The sequence below is a fragment of the Vicugna pacos genome, chromosome 15, assembly GCF_048564905.1.
Source record: "Vicugna pacos chromosome 15, VicPac4, whole genome shotgun sequence".
Classification (NCBI taxonomy): domain Eukaryota; kingdom Metazoa; phylum Chordata; class Mammalia; order Artiodactyla; family Camelidae; genus Vicugna; species Vicugna pacos.
In genome coordinates this window covers 38,211,033-38,235,357 of record NC_133001.1, presented here as the reverse complement: position 1 = coordinate 38,235,357, position 24,325 = coordinate 38,211,033, and the positions used below count along the sequence as shown (strand labels likewise).

Sequence of the window (24,325 nt, the reverse complement as noted above, 5' to 3'; positions counted from 1 at the left end):
GCTATTGGATTGCTTATAAACACTGCCAAGAAGCTTATCCACCAATATGAAAACAGTGGAGAAAACCTAAAGTGAAAGGATTATGTAACCGAAATTCCCAGCGGGCATCTTTCCGTCCCAGGGAAAGAGGCTTTAATCTCGAAGGGCCCAGGATTTCACAACAAATAAAGCAATCCAGGGACATTTCTGGGTGTTCAGACTATGTGAGTTCAGATATTGAGAAATGCTATAGGGCTCCAGAATAATCTGCGAGCAAACTGTGCTATTTCTAAGGAAAAATGGAACACGGGAATTGATGGTTTGGCCTGTGGGAAACTACAAACCAGTGTGTTGGGAGGAGAAAACTTGGTTTGAAAAAAGATGGTGCCTCCTGAGCCTTAGGATTTATTTACCAGAAATTGAGGACTTGACTTTACTTCTAAATGGGAAAATGGTTTCTAGAAAATTAATCATTATTAGAGTTGAAATGATGCTTCGTAACACCTCACGAGCAGTAGTTTTGTATCTAAAGGGAATTGAAGTAGAATGCTTTGTCGTCTTGTGGGTTAGCCTTCTTACAGAAAGGTCCTCTTTGTGTTATAATTGATCGCCTTGTGGTGAATCTGTTCCCGCTTTGAGGAAGTGAAGACCACAGTACCTTTTTGTGTTTTTATTTGCTGTTTCTTAAAGAAGTTTTTGTGTTGTAATTTTCTGCGATTTTAGCCGTGCATTATTTTTCACTATTGACTTGGGATTAGCCTCTTCAGAAATTGAAACGTAGTTAAGCTGAGAGCCAGCTGCCCTGGTTGCCTCGTGCTCCTCCCGTACAGATAGTGGAAGTTAACCCATGGCTGGAGCAGGAGGAAAACCTTGCAAGATGGTTATATGAGTATTTCTTCTGACAGGCAAACTTGTTATATATGTGTAAATACATGTATACACACAAATATATTCGGTCAATATATGAATGTGTATTACTTAAACATTTACTTCTTGGAGCTTCTTACATCATCCGTATAGCAAGTATCCATTAAGAAATTCTTGTAGCCCTGACTGTGCTGCACAAGTTTGCTCCCTCAAGTTTCCAGTTTCATTGAATGAAAACATTTTAAGTGGGCAGTGGTTGCTCTTGGGAACACCATCACAGTTATTTAAAAATCCCTGTATCCTAGAAACAGATTTGGAAAGCTTTGCATCCACAGAGCAGGTGAGAGGGAGTTGGTCGTGGTTCCTTTTGTTTGATGGCCCCTGGGCTTCTTGTGTGGGATGTAGTGCTCTCCCCCATCGCCTCCTGCAACCACACGCACCAGGCAGCTGTGCTCCTGGTTTTAATGAAGGCTGCTTAATGGCTACAGGTGCCTCTCCTGGTTGCAGCCACCTGCTTCAGATCCAGCAGAGACCACAGCGCTTCCTCCCATGTGCTCAGCTTACATTCCATGGCAGGCTGCTGAAGCAGGCCTCTGCCTTGCTCTGTGGGGCTACAGTCGTCATCCCCACAAATGAAATCTTTGAATTTATATTTTATCCCCTTGTGGTTCGGTTAGGTAGATACATTCTTGTCCTGAGGTCCTCCCCCCTCTTTTTTTTTTTTTTTTTACTGGCAATATTTAATGAACATGGAAGACTATTTAAGTGTGCTTTAGTTTGTTTTTATAGCATGAGACAGCAGCATATATATATATATATATATATAGTATGTATGTATGTGTATATATATATTTTGTTAATACTTCCCTGACCATTTAAACTTTTTTCATGACATTTTATTCATCCCAGAGTAACTTGCTTTGACTGATGGAATGTGGGGTGGGTGGAATGATCCAGCCAGAGGCCTTGTGTGGTTCCAGTGTTTCCTGAAAAAGACACATATCTGGTCTACTAACATGCCATCTCCTTTGCCATCTTTTCTTAGATGGTTTTATCAGCAAGGCAGAAGACTTTGAAACAATCCAGACGAATCAGCTGTTAATCTAGTAGAGCAGACAGTACTGTTCTAATCAGATAGGATGCATGTAGGTAAAAATGCTATGATGGGGACCCCACATTCTTGCCTGAGTGGACTGGAAAGTGGATAGGCACTTAAGAAAAACCAGTCCGACCTGGCTGGCTGCCTTAGAAAGTTCCTCGGCAGAAGAGCTTTCCCCAGCAGGGATGGTACTGATGAAGTGAACCAGAACCTCTGTGAAGGTATTGGGACGTTAGAGTTAAGCAGTTCGTACCCATGGCAGAAGTGGAGCACCAAGCAGAAGCAGCATTAGCCAGAGAGAAGCTTTCTGTCACATTAATGTTGGTTACAAGAATGTCATTCAACAGCCTTTTCTGGAAAGGGCTGGGGACAGGGCAGTCTCTAACGGGTTGCTGAAAGTACCGTGGACTCTCAGCATCTTAGCAGTTCCTGAAATACTCCCTAGTCTCCATGAGGTCTGGCTTCTGTGGCTGTTCCTGGATCTTCTCGGAACTTACCTCCCGTATTGCTGCACCAGCCTTACCATCCCATTCCATCCCTTGAGATGCTGTGCGCTCCTCACATCATGTTGTGGGCAGAGACTCCAGCTCTCACATGTTCTGTCTGTACCCTTCCCTCTGACAGCTGCATGTCCTGATGTCTCTGAGCCTCAGAATTGGCTTTTTTAGGGAATGAAAACCCATCTGCTTTCCTGCCCTTTTTTTTTTGCTTTCCTACTTCTCTTCACTCCCTTTTTTTTTTTTTTTTAAAGCTCATACTGTCTACCCCTCTTACTTCTAAGAAAGGTTGGGGTGGGTTGGTGATGGACAGAGGAGTGGATGGGTCAGTTCCATCGTTTCCTCAAGACTATTGAGACATGGAGCGAATCGTTCTTCCTGGCCTGGTTTCCGTAGGGCCTGATGTGTTACCATATTCATATCTGAGCAGCCATTTGGGTTTTGAACAGAAGCATTCTCAGGTCTCAGGGATTCTTGCTCATGTGGCATGGAGAATGTCCAGTTTGGAGTTCATTAGTGTAGATAGGAGCACTTTCAGTAAGACTCCTGAAATTCCGTCATGTCTTTTATTCATTCATCACTGTTTTTGGTATGGGTTTTCAGGCAGCCACAGTGGAGGTGGGGGGAATATGTATAAGTTCGGCAGAGCATATTGGACATGCTCTGCCGTGTCTTGAATGTGGAAATATAGCAAAGCTAGATACCTTTTTTTAGAAGGAGTTTTAAAATACTCTTAGCGGAGCAAGTGATTCATAATGTTTCTTGTCAGAGATCCCAGTTTCCAAACCACACCTTAATATACCTCAAGAACATATAATATGTATTCTAAAAAATCTGCTCTAGGCATTGTAAATTATATTCTTGTCTCTGAAGATCAAGTAATTAGGCAATTTGGTTGTAGGCTCATTTGTTTTCCCCAAAAACACTGTGTAGCTTCCATCCTCGTCTTTCTCATCTCTTTAGTGCTTAGCACAGCCAACCACTGAGCTAAGTGCTTGATACATGGTAATTCAGTATGTTACATTGTAATCTTAGTACATTATTTGACTGTTTAAACTGTATCCTATGTGTTATGCATCTGTTTTTTAGGAACCAAAAATAGAATGAATTAAAAATTGCTGAAACAAATCTTGTTCATTGAAGGATGACTGTTCACCTCTTCTTTTAAGTTACTTTTGTATGAAGTCAATTTGACTGTATTTTAAAAACTTGTCAACTTTATTATATATAGGACTTTAATGACCATAACACACTTGAAAAATTATCTCAATGTAGAGCTTCCGGCAAGAATTGTTTTAACCAAAAATAGTCCAAATGCAAAATAAGCCTTTCTAATCATGGATTCCTATGGCGGCTTGAAATGCATTTCAAGATGCCTTTCAAGAATGTGAAGCCAGTGAGATCTTATCTGGAAATTGTGTAGGAACCAAAGTCCACAGTAGAATTTTACTTTATTCTAGGGTTTTTAATAATAAGTATGATTATGAAAGCAAACATCCTGAGATGAAAATTTCCCGTATTTGCTTGTGTGTTTTGCTCTGTAACATATCGTGGGGTAAGTGTCACTACCTGTTTGTTTTTTTCTCACAGTTACTCTGTAAAGAGCTGACCACGTATAATGATACCTTCGTACATTTACGTAGCATTAACAGCTTATGAATTACATCCTTATAGATTATTTCATACGGCCTCTGCTGCAGCCCTCTCAGGTAGATGGGTTGAATCATGCAGCGTGTCCTTTTTCTTCTCTAGTTTTCAGGATTCTGGTCGTGGGGTCAGTGAGTGGCTTTACTGTGTCCTCTCCTGTTGAAGCTGTGTTAGTTTCTCTGTGAAATACAAATCTTAACACTTATTCCATGGAATGGTTGTAAGAATAAAGTGAGATGAAGGATATGATCGCTCACCTGCTGCCAAACACACAGTATGTGGTCCAGTCCAACTTAGTAAGCACTCCATCCATGTGTCATGAGTTTATCCGTCATGTAGACAGTGCTCTATACATTGAGAAAGGTCCAAACATTACTGTTCCTGTGTTGTCAGAAAAGCAAGGAGGAGTGTGTGAATTTATATTATCTTTTGCAGTGTAACAGACTATCCCAAACCTTATCTTGGTTTCTGTGGGTCGAGAATTGGGAATTACTATAGCTGATTGGTTCTGGCTCAGGTTCTTTTATGGAGTTTATAATCAGGATGTCAGTGAGGGGCCGCAGTTATCTCACGGCTTGCCTAGGGCTGGAAGATCTGCTTTCAGGATTGCTGACTCACGTGGTGATTGGCAGGAGGCTTCAGCGTTTTGCCACATGGGCCTCTCTGTAGACTCCCCAGGTGTTCTCACAGCATGGGAGCTGGCTTCCCCCAGAATGAGCAATCCAAGAAAGAGAGCAAGACAGAAGCTGCAGTGCATGCCTTTTATGATCTAGTCTCCAAAGTCGCAAAATATCACTTTTGCTTTATTTTGTTCTTTAGACAAGAGTCGCCAAGACCAACCAGGCTCAAGGGGAGGGGAACTGGATGTCATCTTTTGAAGAAAGACAAAGCAGAGACCTTGTGGACATGTTTTAAAACCATCAGTGGTGAACAGGAAAGGCCTTATCTTGATGAGCATCAAAAGGGAAAGAAGTTGAAAATGAGTAACCTCAAAAGAATCAGCTGACAGCTGAAAAACTTAATGTGTAGTTACACATCAGTAATTCATTATTTATTGGCAGCTAATCATTTTTTTCTATTCTATTTATCACATGATACTGGAGCGTAGCTAGATATAGTATGGTGACTCTGAGAACAGGGATATTTAGGCTAAAACCTTGTCCTGTAATGAGATGTATTGAATTTGGCAGTAATCCCTTGGGGAGAGTAACTGGGGGCACTTGATGGAGTCACTTAAAAACTGAGCCAGAGAGAAATTTGTGCTGGGTGTTCTCAAAGTATGGATATCCCTGATTCTATAACTCTACTTTGGAGCTTTAAAAATGCTAGTTTTCTTTTGTATAACTGGTTGCTTTAACAGATTTTTCTTTCAGTTGAGTCCATCAGACTTTGGAGGAGTTTTGACAGTTGCAAAGATACTCATATCTTTAACTTCCTTGGTGCTTCTTTAAATAAAAGGCATACAATTTACCGTATATTGTTCACACTGGATTTTCATTGTCTGCATGTAAGAACTGTGATCTCTCAGAGGCACATCAAGGTGTCTGTTCCTGACCAGGGTGCTCCAGGGAGTCAGAATGCCTGTCCAGAGCACGGAGGGTTTGGTTTCCTTCTCTGCCTTGTCTTTGGGCTTTTTTTTTTCTTTCAAGCAGAATTTAGGCTTTGTGAAGTGAAATGAGTCATTTTCTTCCTGGTGTCTGCCTTCAGCATCAGGGAGAAATTTCCATACCCCGCCTTAAGAAGGGACTAGAACCTTGATGGCATTCAGCTCTGTTAGTGTTTTGTGACATCCAGGTATTAGTTGTTTGGGTAAAAGTGACTGCGCTGTGTGTTGTCAGTCTCCCTCCATTTTCCTAGCCTGAGTTCAGACTGCCCTGGTTCCACTTCAGTTCCTCCCTCTGCGTTCTTTCCTATGTCCTTCCCCTCTCACCACATGCTCTTTCCCCTTCCCAAAAAGGGAGGATCACCAGGTGGGATGTGTGTTTAAAAATAGCGGAGGAGGAGAAGAATACAGACTGTTTTCTTTGGCTTGATTGAAGCTGAGGGAAAGTTGGAGGAGAGAAATGTACATAAATAGAAGTATGTGCAAAGAGCCAAGAAACAATGAAGATGGTAACGCTGGGTTGTGCCTGGGTTGGTGAAAATCGTGGAGGGGAGTGGGGAGTTGAGTCAGGTCAAAGGGTGAAAGGTGGAGAGAAGGGAGGAAAGCTTTTCTTCGGGGAGGACACCAAGCTGATGCCCCGGCTGTACATGTGGTTACTGAAGTTGAGGCTAGATCGGATGTAGGTGGGCGAAGAGTTTTAATTTCCTTTTAAGGAGTTTAATTTTGTTAGAAGTATTTGTCACAACAATTACATGGACTCTATGGAATCCTAAGTCTCAAAGTAAATGGTATAGATAACTGGGGACACTCATGAGGAATGCCTCCACCCAGTCAAGCTTGTGCATAAGCCATGAAGTCCGTTCCTTGGTAAACACATAGCCTAGTAGATATCTATCCATTTCAGTCAGACTTGCTTTTCCATGTACAAACTGATGTTATTTATGGAATGGTGAGTGATAGGCCGATAACAAATGCCTCCATTTACTTCTCTTTGGAAAAACAACAAATGTGGGGATAAATAAAACCTAATTCTGTTCTAAAATTAAGGGACAGAAAATTTGAGTCACGCGAAGCATATCTAGCCCACTGTTTCTGTAAGGAGCAGGCAAACTAGCCAGACTGAACGCGGGTGAGCGGTGGAGGGCAGGTAGGTGTTACTGCCCGGCAGCTTGTTCTCTTGATTCAGAGACAGTGGTCCTCCTGTCAGCTGCTCTGAAGCCTCCTCCACAGCCCTGGCCACAGTGTGGGATCTAGAGCTGTGCTGCTGTGAAGGCTGACATAGGTTCTTTGAGGGAAGTGGAGACATTTCACATGAAAAACAAAATGCATCCCTTCCATGGTATTTATCCCTTGGGAGATGAGTATGTTACTCAGCTTGAACCTGGATGCCAAAAAAAACTCCTCTAAAAGTCCCTGGGCAAATTCATCTAACCCTCCCCAAGTGTGGTTCCCATGATGGTCGGGATTCTAGGTCGAGGCAATGAATTACTTTCTCAATTCAGAACTGAGAAAATGGGTCTATTGCGCCCCTCCAGTACCCTCCCATTATTCATTACTACTTTTCAAGTTAAGAACTTAAGTCTTGTCTTCTTGGGGTTGTATTTCTTCAACTCCATCACCAGCATTTCAGGCACCACTGTCCATTCTGGATGGGATGGTTCTCTGGTATTCAGGATTAGGAGCAGAGGAGAGATGTCCACATGTTCTAGACAGGGGAGTTTTTAAAGTCATGTTGAAGAAGACACCATGGGACAATGGCCAGCAGGACTGAGGCGTGTACCTCGTCCAGTTACGTTGTTGTCACCTCTTTCCTTGGACTAAAGTCCACAGCCTGTCCTGAGCTTTCCAGGGTGTTGCTCATCTGTAAACTGAAGAATGCCTGGTCCATTGAATCCCCTCAGGGTCTATGATGTTAAAGAAAAATATTTTAGAAAAAAGGTCAGAAAATGAAAATGTCAGCGAGCCATTGGTTTGTTTTGCTAGTTCTCTACTTTTATTACCAACAGTATTTTCTTTTCCCAAATACTGGGTCAGAGCCTGCTGGGTGAGTAAACTACTTGTTGGGTAAAATTTAGCTTCTATTGACTATAAAATGTATTATATCTTCAAATATATTTGATTATGTTCCAGGGATAAAAATAGGACCTTTAATTATATTTCTAGAGAAGGGAACATAGGTTTGGTATTTTAAGAGGAAAAACTCCAAGGAGAAAAAGGAAAGATGAAAACAGTCTGATAGTCTCAAGGTGTGCTTTTTAAAGTCCTGCTGCGGACAGTGGAATCTGGCTGACAGGGCAAGGTTGGAGTTGAGAAAAGGTGTGATTCTAGGTGAAAATCTTAGTCGTTAAATCTCAAGTCAAGCTAAACCAAAGATTAAATGAGTGAAATGGAAATAAGACCCACCTCCTAAAATAAGTGGAAATTTGGGATGAAATCTACCACATTTGTTGCTGGACCTGCGGTTAGTCCCTCTGCCAATCTCACTGAGCTGGGAATCAAAATGTATTTCTCTTTTTGGGTGGATTTTGTGGCTTAATGTCAATTCACATCAGACTCGAAGAATCTGGGTAGTAGTGTTTTTAATTTCCTCCTTGTTCTTTGCCTAACAAAGGGAGTGAATACAAAGTAAATCAGAAATAGATTTAAAAACTAAACTCCTTAGATGTCATCATAAATTTTATTTATAAAATTAGTGGAAGTTTCCATTATGTGTCACTGATTTTTGCATAATATGTTGTGAAATTTGGGGAGCAAATAATTGTCTGTTTTTCTTTTGAAAAAGTGCTTGAGAAATTTCTCTTTCCTGTTTATTCAGTCATTCTCTCATTCACATGTTTAATTGAAAATTTTTACTTTATTTCATTGGCCACTTTTTGGTAATGTTTTAATGATTTTGGGAAAACTGTTTTGTAATGATGGTAGGGTTTCCTGAGTAACAACTTGTGCTTTCCCTTGATCTGAAACTTTTATGACTGAAAAAGTTCTCTCTGACAAATATAACGTAAAATAAATGGTTTGAGGCTAAAGGTTTCACAGAAGTATTCTTTATTTTTTCAAACATGGCTGACAGTTACCCCTTAGATAAATATTCTTTCTTTAGTTCCCTGTCAGTGAAGTTTATTCACTTATTTATTTGAAATTTCTTGAGCACTTATTATGAGACACATGTTGAATATGTAGTAGTGACCAGACACATCCCTGCCCTTGTGGAGTCTGTTTTCATGACGGTAATCAAACGCTAACTCTGTGAAGTGTATTTATAATAAGTGGGAAATGCTATTGGTGGGAATGTAGTTTGATGCAACCATTATGGAAAATAGTATGACGATTCCTCAAAAAACTAAAAATAGACTTAGTATATGATCCAGCAATCCCATTCCTGGGCATATATCTGGAGGGAACTCTTAATTCGAAAAGATACATATACCCCAATGTTCATAGCAGCAGCACTATATACAATAGCCAAGACATGGAAACAACCTAAATGTCCATTGACAGATGACTGGATAAAGAAGTTGTGGTATATTTGTACAATGGAATACTACTCAGCCACAAAAAGGAACAAAACAGTGCCATTTGCAGCAACATGGATGGACCTGGAGATTGTCTTTCTAAGTGAAGTAAGCCAGAAAGAGGGGAAAAAAAATACTGTATGGTATCACTAATATGTACAATCTAAAAAAAAGAAAAAAGGCACTAACGAACTCGTCTACAGAACAGAAACAGACTCTCAGACATAGTAAACAATCTTTTGGTTACTGAGGGGAAAGGGGGTGAGAAGGGATAAATTTGGGAGTTCGAAATTTGCAAATACTAACTACTATATATAAAAATAGATGAAAACCGTAATTCTCTGTATAGCACAGGGAACTATATTAAATATCTTGTAATAACCTTTAATGAAAAAGCATATGAAAACAAATATATGTATGTATGTGTATGATTGGGACATTATGCTGTACACCAGAAATTAACACATTATAACAGAGTATGCTTCAATAAAAAAATAAATAAAATACAGATTGTTGGCCCTGGAAAAAAATAAATAAATGGGAAACGTAAAATACAGCATGGTGGATAGGTAATGTGTTGGAGGGATGTTGTTGCAGTTTTATGCCAGGTAGTCAGGAAGCCTCCTGAAAATACGACTTTCTGGGGGAAGTCTTAACAGACTGCTTCCTCCCTCACCTCCTGTATCTGGGGAAGAGTATTCTAGGCAGAGGGAACAGAAAGTTCCCTGAGACAGGAATGTGCCTGGTATTAGAGGAATGACAGGGAAGCCAGAGTGGGTGGGTTGGGGGCAGGCGTTAGAGAGATCAGGGAGCTCACAGCTTGTGCAGAGCCAGCGGGCTGTCGTGAGGCTTTCGGTGAGTATTCTGATTGAGCTGGGAAGCCACTGAGGGGAGGAGCACCCTGATCTGACCGCCATCCATTAAAGGGTGCACTGAATGCTGTGTGGAGAAAAAGCTGTAGCAGGGTAAAGCGGGAAGCAGGACGTCCAGCTGGGAGACTGTTGAAATAATCCGGACAGAAGATGGTAGTGGATTACACCAGAGTGTTTGCCATGAAGGCGGTGAGAAATTGTCTACTTGGTAAATAGGGTTGACAGGATTTGCATGTGCTGTTGAGTCTCAGATGACCAAAAAAAGGTGAAGAATCAGAGATCAGGGAAGACTTGAAGAGGAACAGGTTTGGAGGTGGGTATAGGAGGAAATCAATGCTCCATTTTGAGTGTTTTATTTGGGATGTCCCTTAGACCATAGACATCTACCTAGCAGAGTCCCACAGTTGGATTCTTGGTTACACACACACCCCTCCAGTACCTATGTGCACATATACAAGGTAGAGGGGTCCAGGCTAGAGTTAAACATTTTGTATACAGAGTTCTGTGGAGTATTTAAACCTATAATTAGAATGGGATGAGAGAATCTGGGAAGTCAGTGTAGAAGGGAAAGGCTACAAAGACTGAGGTCTGGGGCCTCCCCTGGCCAGGACTGTGAGGAGCGGTGGCCAGCAAGGGAGGAGGGAACCATGAGGGAGCAGAGTACCTTGGAAGCCAGGTAAAGAAAGTGCATCACGAAGCAGAGTGGTTCTTTTGTGTCAAATAGGCTGAAAGTTTAAGAAGTAATAAAGAAGAAATATTGCCATTGGATTTGGCAACGTGGAGGCCAGGGGTGACCTTCACAGGGGCAGTTTTGGTGACGTGCTGTTAGCAAAAGCTTGACTGTGGCAGGTTCGAGAGAGGATGGGAGGGGAGGCAGCGGAGCCAGGAGAGCAGCTCTTTGGAGTAGTTTTGCTGAGAGAAGAGCTGAGAAATAGAGCACTGTCTGCAATTGTGGAATGGGTACAGCAAGGGGAGAGGTGTTCCCGACAGATGGCTTGCAGGACAGTGTGTTTGCACGGCAATGGGAATGAATGGGGAATAAGTCTTTGGGCAAGGGAGAAAGGGGATCAATTGCTGTGGAGGGACTGGCCTCAGGTGGGACCACCCGTCCATTGGGAGGCAGGCGGGACAGCCCTGGGTCCAGCTCGGTAGGTGGGCATATGTCTGCAGAGCCTCTTCTCTGTGAAATAATAAGTGAAGCCATACTTGAGTGTGTGTGACTAGTCAGCTGCTGCATTTCTGCCAAAAAAGTATTTGGGGGATGGTGTTTACATTTTTACACACGGCAAATGTTTAGTGCCTGCTTTTTGATGAGAAATAAGTGATTCTTCAAGGAACTCAGATTATATCCAGAACTTTATTCTTGTATTAGATGATTTAATATACTCTCCTCCTTTGCCTCTCTAAAGGTCTGTCTCCTTACATGTAAGGAAATATGGAAGGAAATCCTGTATGTATTTGGGGTAAATGAATAACTGATATGGTTTCCTTCAGTGACTGTTTCGGGAGAATTAAAAGGAGAAGGAAGCTCAGATGATTTCCCCCCCCCCCCCTTTTAAATTGTATCACCTGTGTAGCAAATGTTTCTCTTCTCTCTTCACTTAGTTCTTTGTGGAAAAACTCTAGAATGTAAGCCTAGATTCTTATCTGAGGAGGTACCCACAGCAGAACTGGAGATCTCTTGAGTTTTCCTCTTGGAGAATTTTCCATGACCGGGGGGGAATCTGATGAAGTAATAGATTTGATACTGATTTCTATTTACATAGCTCCTTTCTGGAGGAACAGAGTATTCTATGGCCATTATTTTAATAGTCCAGGAGGAGTCAGGCAAAAAGCTGGAGAGCTAAACAGTCAAGTCCTGTCATCCTAGGCATTATTTCATCCTTCTACAATTTGTCCTTCAAAGAATTCTTGGCCTTCGGGCAAGCAGTGGACCGCAGAGTGGAAGAATGAGCTGTTAGCTCAGTTTCTCGTCCTCGTGACCTGTGTACTGTTTGAGCTCCAAAGGCTCATTAAACAGGCCCCAGTCAACAGGGCAGGGTGGTGGCTTTGAGCCACAGAGAGGTTGCTTCTGTCTCCTTCCCTGAGGACAGTGCCTGTGCTCATCGGCCCCCCTTGTTGAAGCTGGATGACCGCTCTTGGGCTGTCGCAGCGTTCTGGATGAGTGCGGAGGAGAGACTCTTTGTTCATGACCTCTGATATTGTTATATTTACTTCTTTGGCTGCCTTTGCTTTTGGTCCCATCCGAGTTTAATGACTGAAAGATGACAGCTGTGCTCTTTTCTCGACTGAAGTCCATTTGTCAAGGACAGTGTTTACATTTCTGAATGGTGCTCTGTCATGAATGATGGGGAAGCAGAAATGAAAGCTTATCTTAGGGAAGGTATTGGCTTCACCTCCATCCCATTTGCCATCGCTCTGAACATCTGTGGTTTGTTGTAGCCCACGTGCCAGCACCTCCTCCCAGAGGTATGCGTGCACGCAGGGTCTGGTAGAAGCTGCAGACAGGATGTTGACTCGTAGTGTCTTGACTGACAAGGAGGCCCAGTGGAGGTGCTGTGTTGCTCCAGGCAATCTGTTTCTAGCCAAGGACTCTAAAACCCAAAGTTTGAAAGTGCTTCCTTAAGATTTTTGGGGCTGATTGACCTACAGAGATGTAAAAATTACATGTTTTGGTCAAAGGGACCTAGCATGAAAGCTATATGAACAATTACCCTGTGAACTCCTGACAGGTCTGACTTTGGCTTCTCAAGACTCGTAATTCTTCATCAGCCAGGGATGACCTTCTTCCTCTGATTTGACCCATGGGCGTGACTTTCTAGACTGGTGAAGAAGCCAGGCTGTTCAACCAGAATGACCTCCAGCATCCTGTGCATTCCTGATCTCTGTGGGGTAGAATAGCCATCCTTTGAGTCACTTTGTTCCACATTTATTGGGTTGCCTACTTTATGCAAGGCTCCAGGGGTCCTTGGGTATCAATTCATTCAAGGCATTTGAGGAAGATGCCCCTTAAAGAGCAGATGGACCCTGGAGGATAGGCCACTGTTACTGAATTCCCACTGAACCCTTGAGAGATGAATAGTATTGTCTTTAGTTTGTCACGTGTGAAGAAGTTGAAACTCAGCAGTGTATCTTGGTGTACTTAAAAACAAAATCTTTTTATTTTTTATACTTACTTATTTTCTTCTTTTTTAAAAAGTATAGTCAGTTACAACTTAAACTTTAAAGTTTTTTATTTTTAACTTTTTTTTATTGAATTATAGTGATTTTACAATGTTGTCAAATCCCTGTGCTATACGGTATAATCTTGTTTATCTATTCTACCTGTGCCTGTCAGTGTCTACAAATTTTGAACTCCCAGTCTGTCCCTTGCCACCCTCCTCACAACTTAAACTTTTTAAATGATACCCTAGATATGTGGGAATAATTTTAAAGGAGTGGACATAGGAGAGAATATTTTCTAATGCACTTACTGTTTATGGAGGTCCTCTTAGAGCTGTGCATGACAATGCAGTGTCATACAGTTGAGTTTTTCAGTACTGATTCTGAGATTGACATGGGAAACTACAATTAATTGTAATGAGGACATAAGTGCTTCCTGTAGACACAAGACGACCCTCTGAGAATACAAGCGTCTGTTTTAGAATTAGATTACTTTGAAGCAGAATGCTTGTAAAACACAAGGGGGGACATACGAAATAAAATGTTACCTTCTGCTTCCAAGAAGATGTGAACATTATAAAAATTAGAATTAAGTCATATGAAATTGTCTGTGCCATTTGAAAATCCAGATGATTCCAGGCCAAAAAGAATTTCTCTGGCAAAGAAACATGCTAAGATTTTAAAAACAATAGGCCCGGAGACTCTCAAGTGCCTTTAAAGTGACTACTGTAGCTGGGAGGTGAAACGGGAATAATGATTAAGTGCTTGCTTTCTTTGGATGTCTCCGTTCGCCTAAGTGAGCATAATTTAGGTGACGGTTTGAGCATCTGCATGGCAGCTGCTGGTACCACGAGCTAATGCCAGAGAAGACAAAATAGTTGGCACCCGATTTCCAACTTCATTATTGTACCAAGAGCCAGAAAAAATAGAATTTAAGATTCTTTTGAAGTGGGACAATGTTGTCTCTTTTTTTTTCCCTTGGGCTCCACACACTTACACACACAAAGTCTTCTCAGGATATTTGTAAGCTTGATCTGACAACTTAGAGTCAGCTAATCTGTTACTGTTAAAAAAAAAAAAACACAGTAACAAACAAGCTTGGTAAATTTTGTCTGATTATAGAATCAGCATTCTTTTGTAGTTTTTAGTATTTCTGAGGTATAGTCCCAGAAAAATTTTAAATGTCCCAAAAGCATTCAGAGCACTGGTTTGAAAAAAAATTTTTTTAAATAAAGTTTTATTGGGATATAGCCACACTCATTCACTGACTTTACTGTTTTTTGACAGTCTGCTTTCCTGTCACTGCAGTAGAGTTGAATAGTTGCAGCAGAATCCTTTAGGCCTACAGCTCGAAAATATTTACTGTTTGGCTTTTAGTAGGAAAAGTTCCTGGAACGCCATCTTGCAAGGTGCTGGAAGACGTGGTTGGCCACTAAGTTGTCTTCCCACCTCAGACTGTGTGTCCTGATCTCTGTGTTAGAACCACTGGTGAATGAGAAACAGCCTTGGAAAAACATTTGACAAGAGCTGAGGGTATTTTTCCTCCAGAAGAATTGTCTTCTTTTCAGTGGAGGGCCAACCCAAGCAGATCTCTTCTCGTCCCTTCTAACTTCAGCTTCCTGGGCTTCGGTGGCAGTGTCTTTGAGGAGCTGAAAGGCTCTCGTGTGGAAGAGGCATTAGATTGTGAAGCTGTGGGGAGCTGAACTGGGATTAACGGGTGCAGCTGACTGTGAGGACATACTGCAGCTCAGGGAAGACTAGCACTTCTTAGGAACTGCTCTTAACTAGAACGTGCCATCTTAATAGATAATGAGCTCCCTGTTACTAGAGAAATTCAAATAAAAGTTGTGTCCGAAAACCTTTGAAGCCCTATTCGAACCTCGAAATTCTAATGGCTCCTTTGGTTAAGGTTTTTGTTTCCAAGCTCAGATTTGACCACGATTGATTTTATTGAGGTCTACAGAGGTTTCTTGGACAATTTTCTGAAAATACACTGCTGGTCAAACCAAAGCAGCGGGCAGGAGGAGAATCTCTTCTGTTGGGCAGGGGACGGAGGAGGACAGGCTGGCCCGAAGGCCAGCTTTCCTTTGGTCACTGCAGTAACGCGGCGGCAGCAGGAAGGGCGCTGCTTCCTACCAGCCTTGAGGCTTCAGAGATGAATCCTCTCTCTTCCGCTCTCTCTGCTGCCGCTGCCGTCTTTGCTTTCTGCCTGGGCTCCTGGGAAGCCGAAGGACCTGGCTGGGTGCACGTCACAAATGGATGTCAAAATAGGGCTTCTGTCTCACACTTTGCCAGAGTTGATATTGGGGCCTGGCCCCAAGTGGCAGTTCTGGGTGAGGCCATCCCTTCTCTGTGCAGCTCTGTTGTCATCGCACAGAAGCAATCATAGACAACGTGTGTGGCTGTGTCTCAATAAAACTTTATTTTAAAAAAACAGGCAGTGGGCCAGATGTGGTCCTGGGGCCATAGCTTGCTGACCCCTGAGAGATGCTGAAAGTTACAACTGGCTGGAAAAACATCAGCTCTGATTTTCTCTGCTTTTGGAGGAAAGGTGAAAAGACAGGTCCAAGTCACACGATGGTTGAGCCAGGATTACCACCCAGAATCTGTCTTGGAGATGCTTGCCCATTTTGTGATAAGGTGCTGCCCCTGCCGTGCAGCAGGTGATAGCCCCTGGTTTTTAAAGAGGGCCGTGTGGATGGAAGGAATACCTGTGTCTGGGGCTGGTGACGAGCCGCAGGGAGAGCTCCAGGATGGCACTGGAATGGTGGCTACCCTTTAGTCCTGGGACCTGACCTCCCTTTTTCTTAGATAGACCCTGTTCAAAGTAAAACAAAACAAAGGTGGCAGAAATTTAATGTGGAGAAAGTGTGCCCCAGAGTTGTGAAAAAGGAATGGGCTCCCGCAGCTGCGTCACAGGATTTGATCACTTTAGCTGGGAGTGCCAGGAGATTTGAGACAGATGTTTTCAGACATGCCGCATGCCTAAAACATTTCCAGGGGTCGGGCTGCAAATAGTGACTTAATAAGTGGAAGAACAGGGAAAGTATGCAAGTCGAGGACACAAGAGTTTATTCACCGCTAGGTGCACGGCCAACCTCTGTGCATTACATCTGCCTGTCAGGGCTGGCGCTCTCATCTGTCGTGCCCTGCGTCCTGCTCTTTGTCTGCCCGTGAATAAAGTGCAGCATTGTGGTTAGTAATCCCACTCCAGTGACTCGACTTCAAATGTGGTTTTGGAGTGCATCCCAGAGTTCTGTTTGCTAAGCTTCCTACTCCTGTTTCAGAGACACCACTGGATACAGAGCAGCGAGCACTGAAGGCTTCCCTCTTGCCTTAAACCTGCCGGGCTGTGGGCTCTCTCTTTCCCCCTCTCCCTCCTTTCCTTTCTCTTTTTCCTTTTGTTTCCTAAACCTTCCACGGCGAGTTCATGGATACTAAGCTGACGTGTTTGTTGTTCTTTTTCTCCCTGCCTCCGCTCCTAGTGGGTAACCACACTGGCCGCATCAAGGTGGTCTTCACTCCGAGCATCTGTAAGGTGACCTGCACCAAAGGCAGCTGTCAGAACAGCTGTGAGAAGGGGAACACCACCACTCTCATTAGTGAGAATGGTCACGCTGCCGACACCCTGACAGCCACGAACTTCCGAGTGGGTGAGTTCCTCCACGGTCCCTAACTGTCCGTACCGGACAGAGTTTTATGAGATCGAAGCATTTAGAGCCCACCCCTCCATTCACACTGCTCTCGGCTTGAATGGGCTTCTGTCTAGGAGTACGAGTACGCTGCTCTCACGAGATCCTTTCCGTTGCTTTTGGAATGATTTTTAACTTGATTTTTGGTTTCTGAGGAAAATGGCAAGTAGCACATTGCCCCTTATTGCTTATCATGTGCACAGCCTTGTGGTGACGGGGAGATGTCAGTAGGACAGAAGGGAACAGGCTTTAACTCAGAGCCCTAATGCACAGCTTGCACTGACCAGCTTCAGATTATATCTGCTCATTGATAAGTAGAGTTTATGTTAGATTTGACTCGTGTTAGCAACTTTGGATGGTGGTGATTAAATTTAAACTTTTATTTCACAAATAGCCAGATCTGAAAAGATTTCTAAAAATTGTCAGAATCTGTATTTTAGATATAGAAAGGGATACAGACTGACATCTTTTGCCACGTTTCTGCCGTGTATCGAAAAACTGAATTATAAGTTGATATGTGACATGAATGTCGGGGAGGATATGCTAGTGGATTACTGTCAGCACTTAAAAGCTTTTAATCTTTCATAATTTAAATATGAACTATGGTAGTTACTGCAAAAAGCCTTTTTACTTTTAAAAAGCCCTGTTTCTTTTTAACTTCTTTGTAAATGGAGAAAGTACTGCGGTCCACTGAATGCTGTCACACTGCCATGTTGTCATGCAATACGGTATTTTTGTCACGGAAAAATGTCTTTTATTATTTTTTGACCAATTATGGTTTGCCATGTGTACTCAAATAATCACAGACACCCACGTTACTTTATGAGTTGCTCACAAGAATAACCCAAATGTCAGACAGATAATAACACTGGCTAGATCTGGTCTTTTTATGGAATATTGCTGTTTAGTCTTGGGAGCATGTGTCTGAGGCGAGGGGTGTCTGTTTCAAACTGATTTCCATCAAGACAAAATACAAGCAGGCAGCATGAAGTTCTTATTAGCTTTCTGATTATTGTACTGCTTTATTATAATTCCTGTTCCTTTTGAGGTCAAAGAACTGTCCTTAATAGTCTATGCTTGGGAGGAAAAATTACTTGTGCCCAAAGGTACTACTTAAAAGGGTATTGTTGATTTCCTGGCTATGATGGGGGACTTTGGGCATATTTTTTAAAAGAATTCAGCCATTAGGTGCCGTCATGCTTGAGCAGGGCAGAGAGCTGAGTCTAATGGGAAGTGTGTTAAACTGATGATCGGGAAACTAGATTCTGGTCTTGGTCCCACCGCTTAACTAACTAATCCACAGGGTGTGACAGTTGATATTTCTGGACCTTAGTTTTTTCTCATCCATAAAATAAATGGCTTATATCTCGTGACCTCTAAAATTCAGCTCATCCCTAAAATCTTAGGAATTTTTGTCAGTAATAAGTGAAATTGTTTCGTGGCTTTTTTGGAGGGCTATAGGCAAGGAAGGGGAAAAGCAATTCCCAATTAGGTTATTATGGGCGTAAAGGCTTTTTCTCATTTTTAACTTTTCTCTATTGCCTTCCTTACTCTTGTTGCTTTTCTTCCTCCATCATCATCAATCACGTCTGCTCCTCTTTCTTTCGGCATTTCTCATAAATCTTTACAGTAGGAATGACAGAGTAATGGGGATGGGTGGTAATTTTTTGGCTTACCGTATATTCGCTTTGAAACTAAATATTTGAAGGCTTTGAGAAGCAGAGGAAGTCTACTTGTTAAAACACGCTGCACACTTTCCTCTCTGGCGTTTAAGCAGATGTGTAGGAACAGGATACACATAGCATATTTAAAGTACAAAACAGAGCAAAATTATTTACCAAAATATTTCAAAACCGAAACTCAACTCTGCCACAAAAGGGTTGGCCACGTCATTTAATTAAATAATAATAAGAATATAAAGGGAGAAGGCATCGTATTGAATTGTTTCACATTGGAAATCATGGGAAATATTTCACTTACATCCCGAGCTATTTCTTTTCTTTATTTTAATTAAACTATTGGATAATCTGAGGGATAAGTTTTAATCATCATTTTATTGAAGATGATAATTCTGTCCACTTCAGACATTGTGATTCTCTAGAAATACAGAGAATTTCAGGAATTCATTTTTTAGGTATAGAAGATCTCTTCTTGGGATTTACCAGTTTAATGTAATTTTATTACTTAAAAGAAGTGGTTTCTTAATTGGCTTTCTCTGTGTGTATATTTGTTGACAATGTGTTAAATCTTTTGACAAATAAGATACATCATATGGAAAATTGTAGTTTGAGAAAATTCAAAATGTATTGTAATTTGTCAGCAACTCTTTGGCCTCTGATTTTTAAGGTTACTAAAAAGTGGGGACTGGCAAGCTTTAAAGGACCAGATAGTTAATATTTTAGACTTTGCAACCCGTACAGTGTGTGTCACAGGTTCTCAACCCTATGTGGTGTCGTGACAACAGCCACAGATGGTGTGTAGGGGAGTGGGTGTGGTGCATTATAGAAACAGTCAATGGGCTGAATTTGACTCCAGTGCCAAGTTTGCTGACCCCTGCCCCACGTAGTCAAAATAATACAGGGAAAGCCCCGTGGATTTCATAGTTAAGGCACCTTCATTAAATAATCCACTTTGATGATCAGAACAGCAAGAATAATTTTTAACATTTGCATAGTGATGTCCCCTTTTTTTTTTTTTTTGGAAGAAGGAGAATAGATATTATTGTGACAGTTTTTTTAGACAGGGGAACTGAGGGACACAGGCTTAAGTGGGTTTGCCTTCATTACACAGCAAGGCAGTTAGCTGGGACTAGAGCCCAGGTCTCCTTGTGTCCTCTCTAACTCTCTGGGATCTGACAGTGATGTGCAGGAGGCACCAGCAAAGGAAGGACCCGAGGGAGTTGGGTTTTGTGGGATGGCAGGAGGGAATAGCAGAATAAGCAGCTGGGAGTTGAGCAGCCCTGGGTTCCCATCCTGGTTTCCTCCTTCCCTTGATTATGCTCATCTTGCTCTCCATCCTCTCCAGGCCCAGGTCGCTCGTCCACACCAGGCAGGTGGTTATAGGGCTGTTCTGTAGCAGGCACAGGGGTGACCTTGGTTCCTTCCTTGCTTTTGTGCTGCTTCTGTGTTATCTTTCTGGTCCATGGTGACTTTGAGCGTGGGCTGTTCAGATGTGAGAAGACAGGTGCATTTCTTGTGGTGATTAGTGTACAGTCTCTTTTCCTGAGTATTCAGTGGGAGAAAGCAGAATTATAACTTCTACTTGATGTGACTCTAGAAGTGAGGCCTGAATGAATGATACCTCAGGAAGTACTCTGAGAGTCTAGGATAAACTCATTTTTTATGAGTGTGAGATTGACCTGATGTAACAAGATATTTAGACTAAGAGGAATTTTCTGTAAAGCAGATTCTAGTTACAGTGACTTTGTGACTTTTGCCTCCTTGCACTCCCCTTCCTTTGTCTTTTTAAAAAATGGAAACATGTCCCTAGCTGGGTGGGCCGGCAGGTTAACTATTGTTGTTTTAATGGATTCTTAACATTTCATGGGGATATAATGAAGATGACCTTCTGGGACATTCAAGCTGTTTACAGAGTTACAAGTTCCTCTAATAAGAAGAACATAGGAATTCTATGTTGTCACAACTAGACTATTTCAAATAAAATAATACTGTCACTTGGCATAACTTACTTGTGGAGAGAGAGCTGGAAAGGCAGTCGTGACTGCTAAGCTAACACTCTTGGGTTGTATGCTGCTCTCTCTGAGGAGTTCTGAGGGGCTCGTGTTCCATTTAGCACCACCTGAATGCTTATTACAAAAGTATTTGATAGTTTAAAAACTATGGTCCTGTATGTTATTTTATGTGATGCTTGTTTTCCCTGAGAGAGATAAGTGAGTAATAGTCGTGTTTTGAGATGTGAGTACCAAGGCTTCAGTGGTTTGATCGTAGTTGACTTCAAGACAGGTTTTCTCATCCCAGGGTCCAAATACCTCTTGTCCTCCAGTGTTGTCTCCTGTGACCATGTATGAAGTGACCATGTAGACAACACTGCACTGAATTTTCCAGGACAAGAAAAACATAAAGCTGCCTTATGCTTTGAGGAGGAGGTGAGGGGTGCACAGGAATACCCCCCGTTCATAGCAGGGTCCCAGGGTCGCCACTTGTGGCTGAGGAGGAATTCTTTGAGAGAGGAGCTGGCCTGAGACTTCCCTGTTCAATTCTTCACATTCTCCCAGCTGCTAAATATGTTGGCTCATCATCGTAGCTGAGTAAACGCACATTGCCTGATTGTAGGCCGATGGGGGTGATGCATCTTGAAACAGTGACAAGTCCCAAAATAAAGACGGGTGAGACGTGTAGAGGGAAGGGTGAGATAAAGTTAACAGGAGCAGAGGGAATTTACCTGCTAGAACGAGACATGGAGACAATAAGGCCCAGGGGGTTTGTGGACGTTGAGGGTAGGATTTAAACGCAGAAAGCATGAAGGATGGTCATGCTGGATGACGAGCCTGAGGAGGTAGGCTGGGGCAAGGCTGGGGCAAGGCTGTGGAGCACCTTGAGTTTCAAGCCTAGGAATTTGGATTTTACCCTTTTAGAACTTACTAAAGTTCTCTGGAAAGGGAGACATTGCTATTTATCATTTTGGAAAGGAGAGAGGGACAGCATCTCAGTTTTTTAGGTAGGAGACTAGTGACCTACTAGTGTGAACGGGCCTCTGAACAGCCGTGGCGATGATGACAGCCTCTGGCCGCCTTCACCTGTTGTGAGGCTGGCTCGCTGCTCTGCTCTGGGAATCTTGCTGTGTGTGTCACAGAACAATTGACGACAGAGTTGTGAGGCGGGTGGAAGCGGTCCAGGCTGCTGCACTCATTATGTGGGTTCTCCTCATAGGGAGGGAAGAAACTTCACTCTCAGTGAGGCATTAAATAAACTGACATCACTGCTCAGGAGTCTCAGTGCGTCTTTTTTCTGGCAACTTCCTTCTGACACTGTCTTTCACCCTCCTGTCATTGTTTGGATCCCTTGATGTTTATCCAGCACATCCAGAAACTGGTGAGAGGCAACATGTTCTCTTTGAACTGATGCATGTATTTCTCCCTTAACGCCTTGTACAGGCTTTGTCTTTTGAAGATGAGCCATCCAATACTAAAAGAAAGTGATTGCTTTTCATTTGAGCAACTTAGAATGCTCATGAGCTTGTCCAGCCACTCCCAGATACATTCAGTCTTACCAGTGTTTTCTAATACTGAGTGAGTGTCGTAATGCAGAGCATGTCCTTTGTGTAAGCTGCAAAGCGCCTTTAAAAGGCTGGCATTGGGAACGTTTATTCATCTAACATAAACTTACTGAGCACCTACTGTGTGCCAGGGATTGGTTTAGGGATCAGGAATATGTAGCACTGAACAAAATAGACAAAGTCCTTGCCCTTCTGCTACATTAAAAATATGTGGCTATACAGTGTGTGAACCTTGAGGGTATTATGCTAAGTGAAACAAGCCAGTCACAAGGAGACAGATACTGTGATTCCTCTTAGGAGATTCCTAGAATAGTCAGATTCTTGGAGAAAGAGATGGGTGTTTGCTGGTGTTGGTGGAAGGAGGGAAAATAGGGAGTTGTTTAATGGGTACAGGGTTTCAGGTTTGAAGATAATGTTTTATAGGGATATGAATGTACTTAACACTACTAAACTCTACACTTAGAAGTGGTTAAGGTAGTAGATTTGACCTCATAGGTATTTTGCCAAAACAGAAAAAACTAAAAAAAGTGTACACTATTGTCAAATGCCTACTTATCAAAAGTACACTGTCAGAAACATTAGATATGCCAGACTGTTGGGTAGTGACAGATGCGATGAAGAAAGAAGTCGTTGAGAGGGGGACAGAGAGTGGGGAGTGTTGGTGGGATGAATGGATCGCTACTTAGGATATGTCAGGAAGGGCTCTCTGGTGAGATGCTGTTTTAGAGACTTGAAATAAGTAGCAAACTCTGGGAGGGAGCATCTCAAACTTAATAATCTAACTGTGTCACTGTGTTTGTTAAACTGTAGAGCATCTCTCAAGGTTGGTGTCAGAAGCATTCACTCAGACTTTTCCTATATGTCATCCTGGGTTAGATTTTAGCGATGTGTGTTGTATCAGGCACACACAGAGGGTAGAGGTTAAGCAAGTCTTGTCCCCTGGGTGGAAAAAAATGGTCCTGGCATAATTGCAGAAGGAATTTTTGTTATTTATAATAAAAAAGGATAAGATCTTAGGGGGAGGGTAATAGCTCAGTGGTAGAGCTCATGGTTACCGTGCATGATTTACCTCCATTAAAAAAAAAAGATAAGATCTTAGATACAGACAAAAATTACTAGAAAAAGCTGTGTCACTTCTTTCTCCAACATTATTTTGTGTAAGTCTGGTCGCAGGATTTTTGGCATGGAGCTTGGTTACAAGGGTAGGTGTGTGCATATGTGCGCGTGCACACACATGCACGTGTTCACGCTAGGGGAGGGGGCTGCGTGGAAAGATGGTTCCGGGTGTCGGTTGGACCAAGGAGGGGCAATAGGTTGACCCTAAAAGTCCAAATCAGGAGAAAATGAGATTGAAGGTGAAGATTCTTGAAGCTGAGAAAGTGAGAGGCATCAGAGTGGGCAGTATGAGAAAGTATGTCTGGAGTTAGGACAGTTTTAAAAAAAAAAACCTTAGGTGAAAGAGGGTTCAGCAGTTTGCTAATAACTCCGTGAGAAAGGCATGTGTGATTGATTGTTCCTTTTAAGCCGTGCCTGGCCTGTATCATGGAGGGGTGAGGGAAGGGACTTTTTAAAGGAGTCGTGCAAGGCTAGCCTAGGATAAATGACCTTTCAAAATTCCTTGGTGTCTGCAACACAGTGTCCCAAAATGTGTGTTCTTCCCTAGTCTGTCAGCTTGAGCATGTGGAATGATCTTTGGAAAACTCCAAACTGCTTAGCATAGCACGTGGGGCCCTCCAGGGTCAGCTGCCTCCTGGCTCGCTGGCTATGCCCCCTTTCTGTTTCTGCCAAACTGAGCCTCCAGAGGAACCGAGGTCCCCCAGTGCTCCCAGCCCTCTGTGCCTCTGTCCACACTGCCACCTTTGCCTGGAGGTGGAGGCCCCCACCCCCACCCCATCTGCCTGGACGTCATCTACTGCTTTTGTGAGTCAGCCAAGCACCACTCAGGCGACAGAGCCTCACTCCCCTCGTTTGTTGCCATGCCTGTTTCTTCCACTGAGCTCTGAACTGTTTAGGAACAGGGCCCTGTCTGTATCACATTGGTGTCCCCAGGCCAGTGCAGGGCCTCACTGTGGAGATGCTTAGTGAATTCTGGTTGACAAAACCATATTGTCTGTGCAGGTGCCTGTGTAAGGGTGTTACATACAGCCCTGCCCAGAACAG

General features: G+C 42.7%; 1 protein-coding gene across 9 annotated transcripts in view; it reads left to right on the top strand.

Moving 5' to 3' along the window:
* Positions 1-24,325, top strand: part of LTBP1 (latent transforming growth factor beta binding protein 1) — a 371,985-nt gene that overhangs the window by 142,536 nt on the left and 205,124 nt on the right. For 5 of the 9 annotated variants that reach the window (XM_072937938.1, XM_072937939.1, XM_072937942.1 and 2 more), the window contains exon 5: positions 16,724-16,891. The exons of 1 other annotated variant lie outside the window; for it this stretch is intronic. In XM_072937938.1, the coding sequence (XP_072794039.1) occupies positions 16,724-16,891 (168 nt within the window). Of the gene's footprint in view, positions 1-16,415; positions 16,434-16,511; positions 16,892-24,325 lie in introns of those variants that run through there. 3 more of the 9 variants (XM_031684956.2, XM_006197262.4, XM_006197263.4) reach the window with 3 other exon arrangements.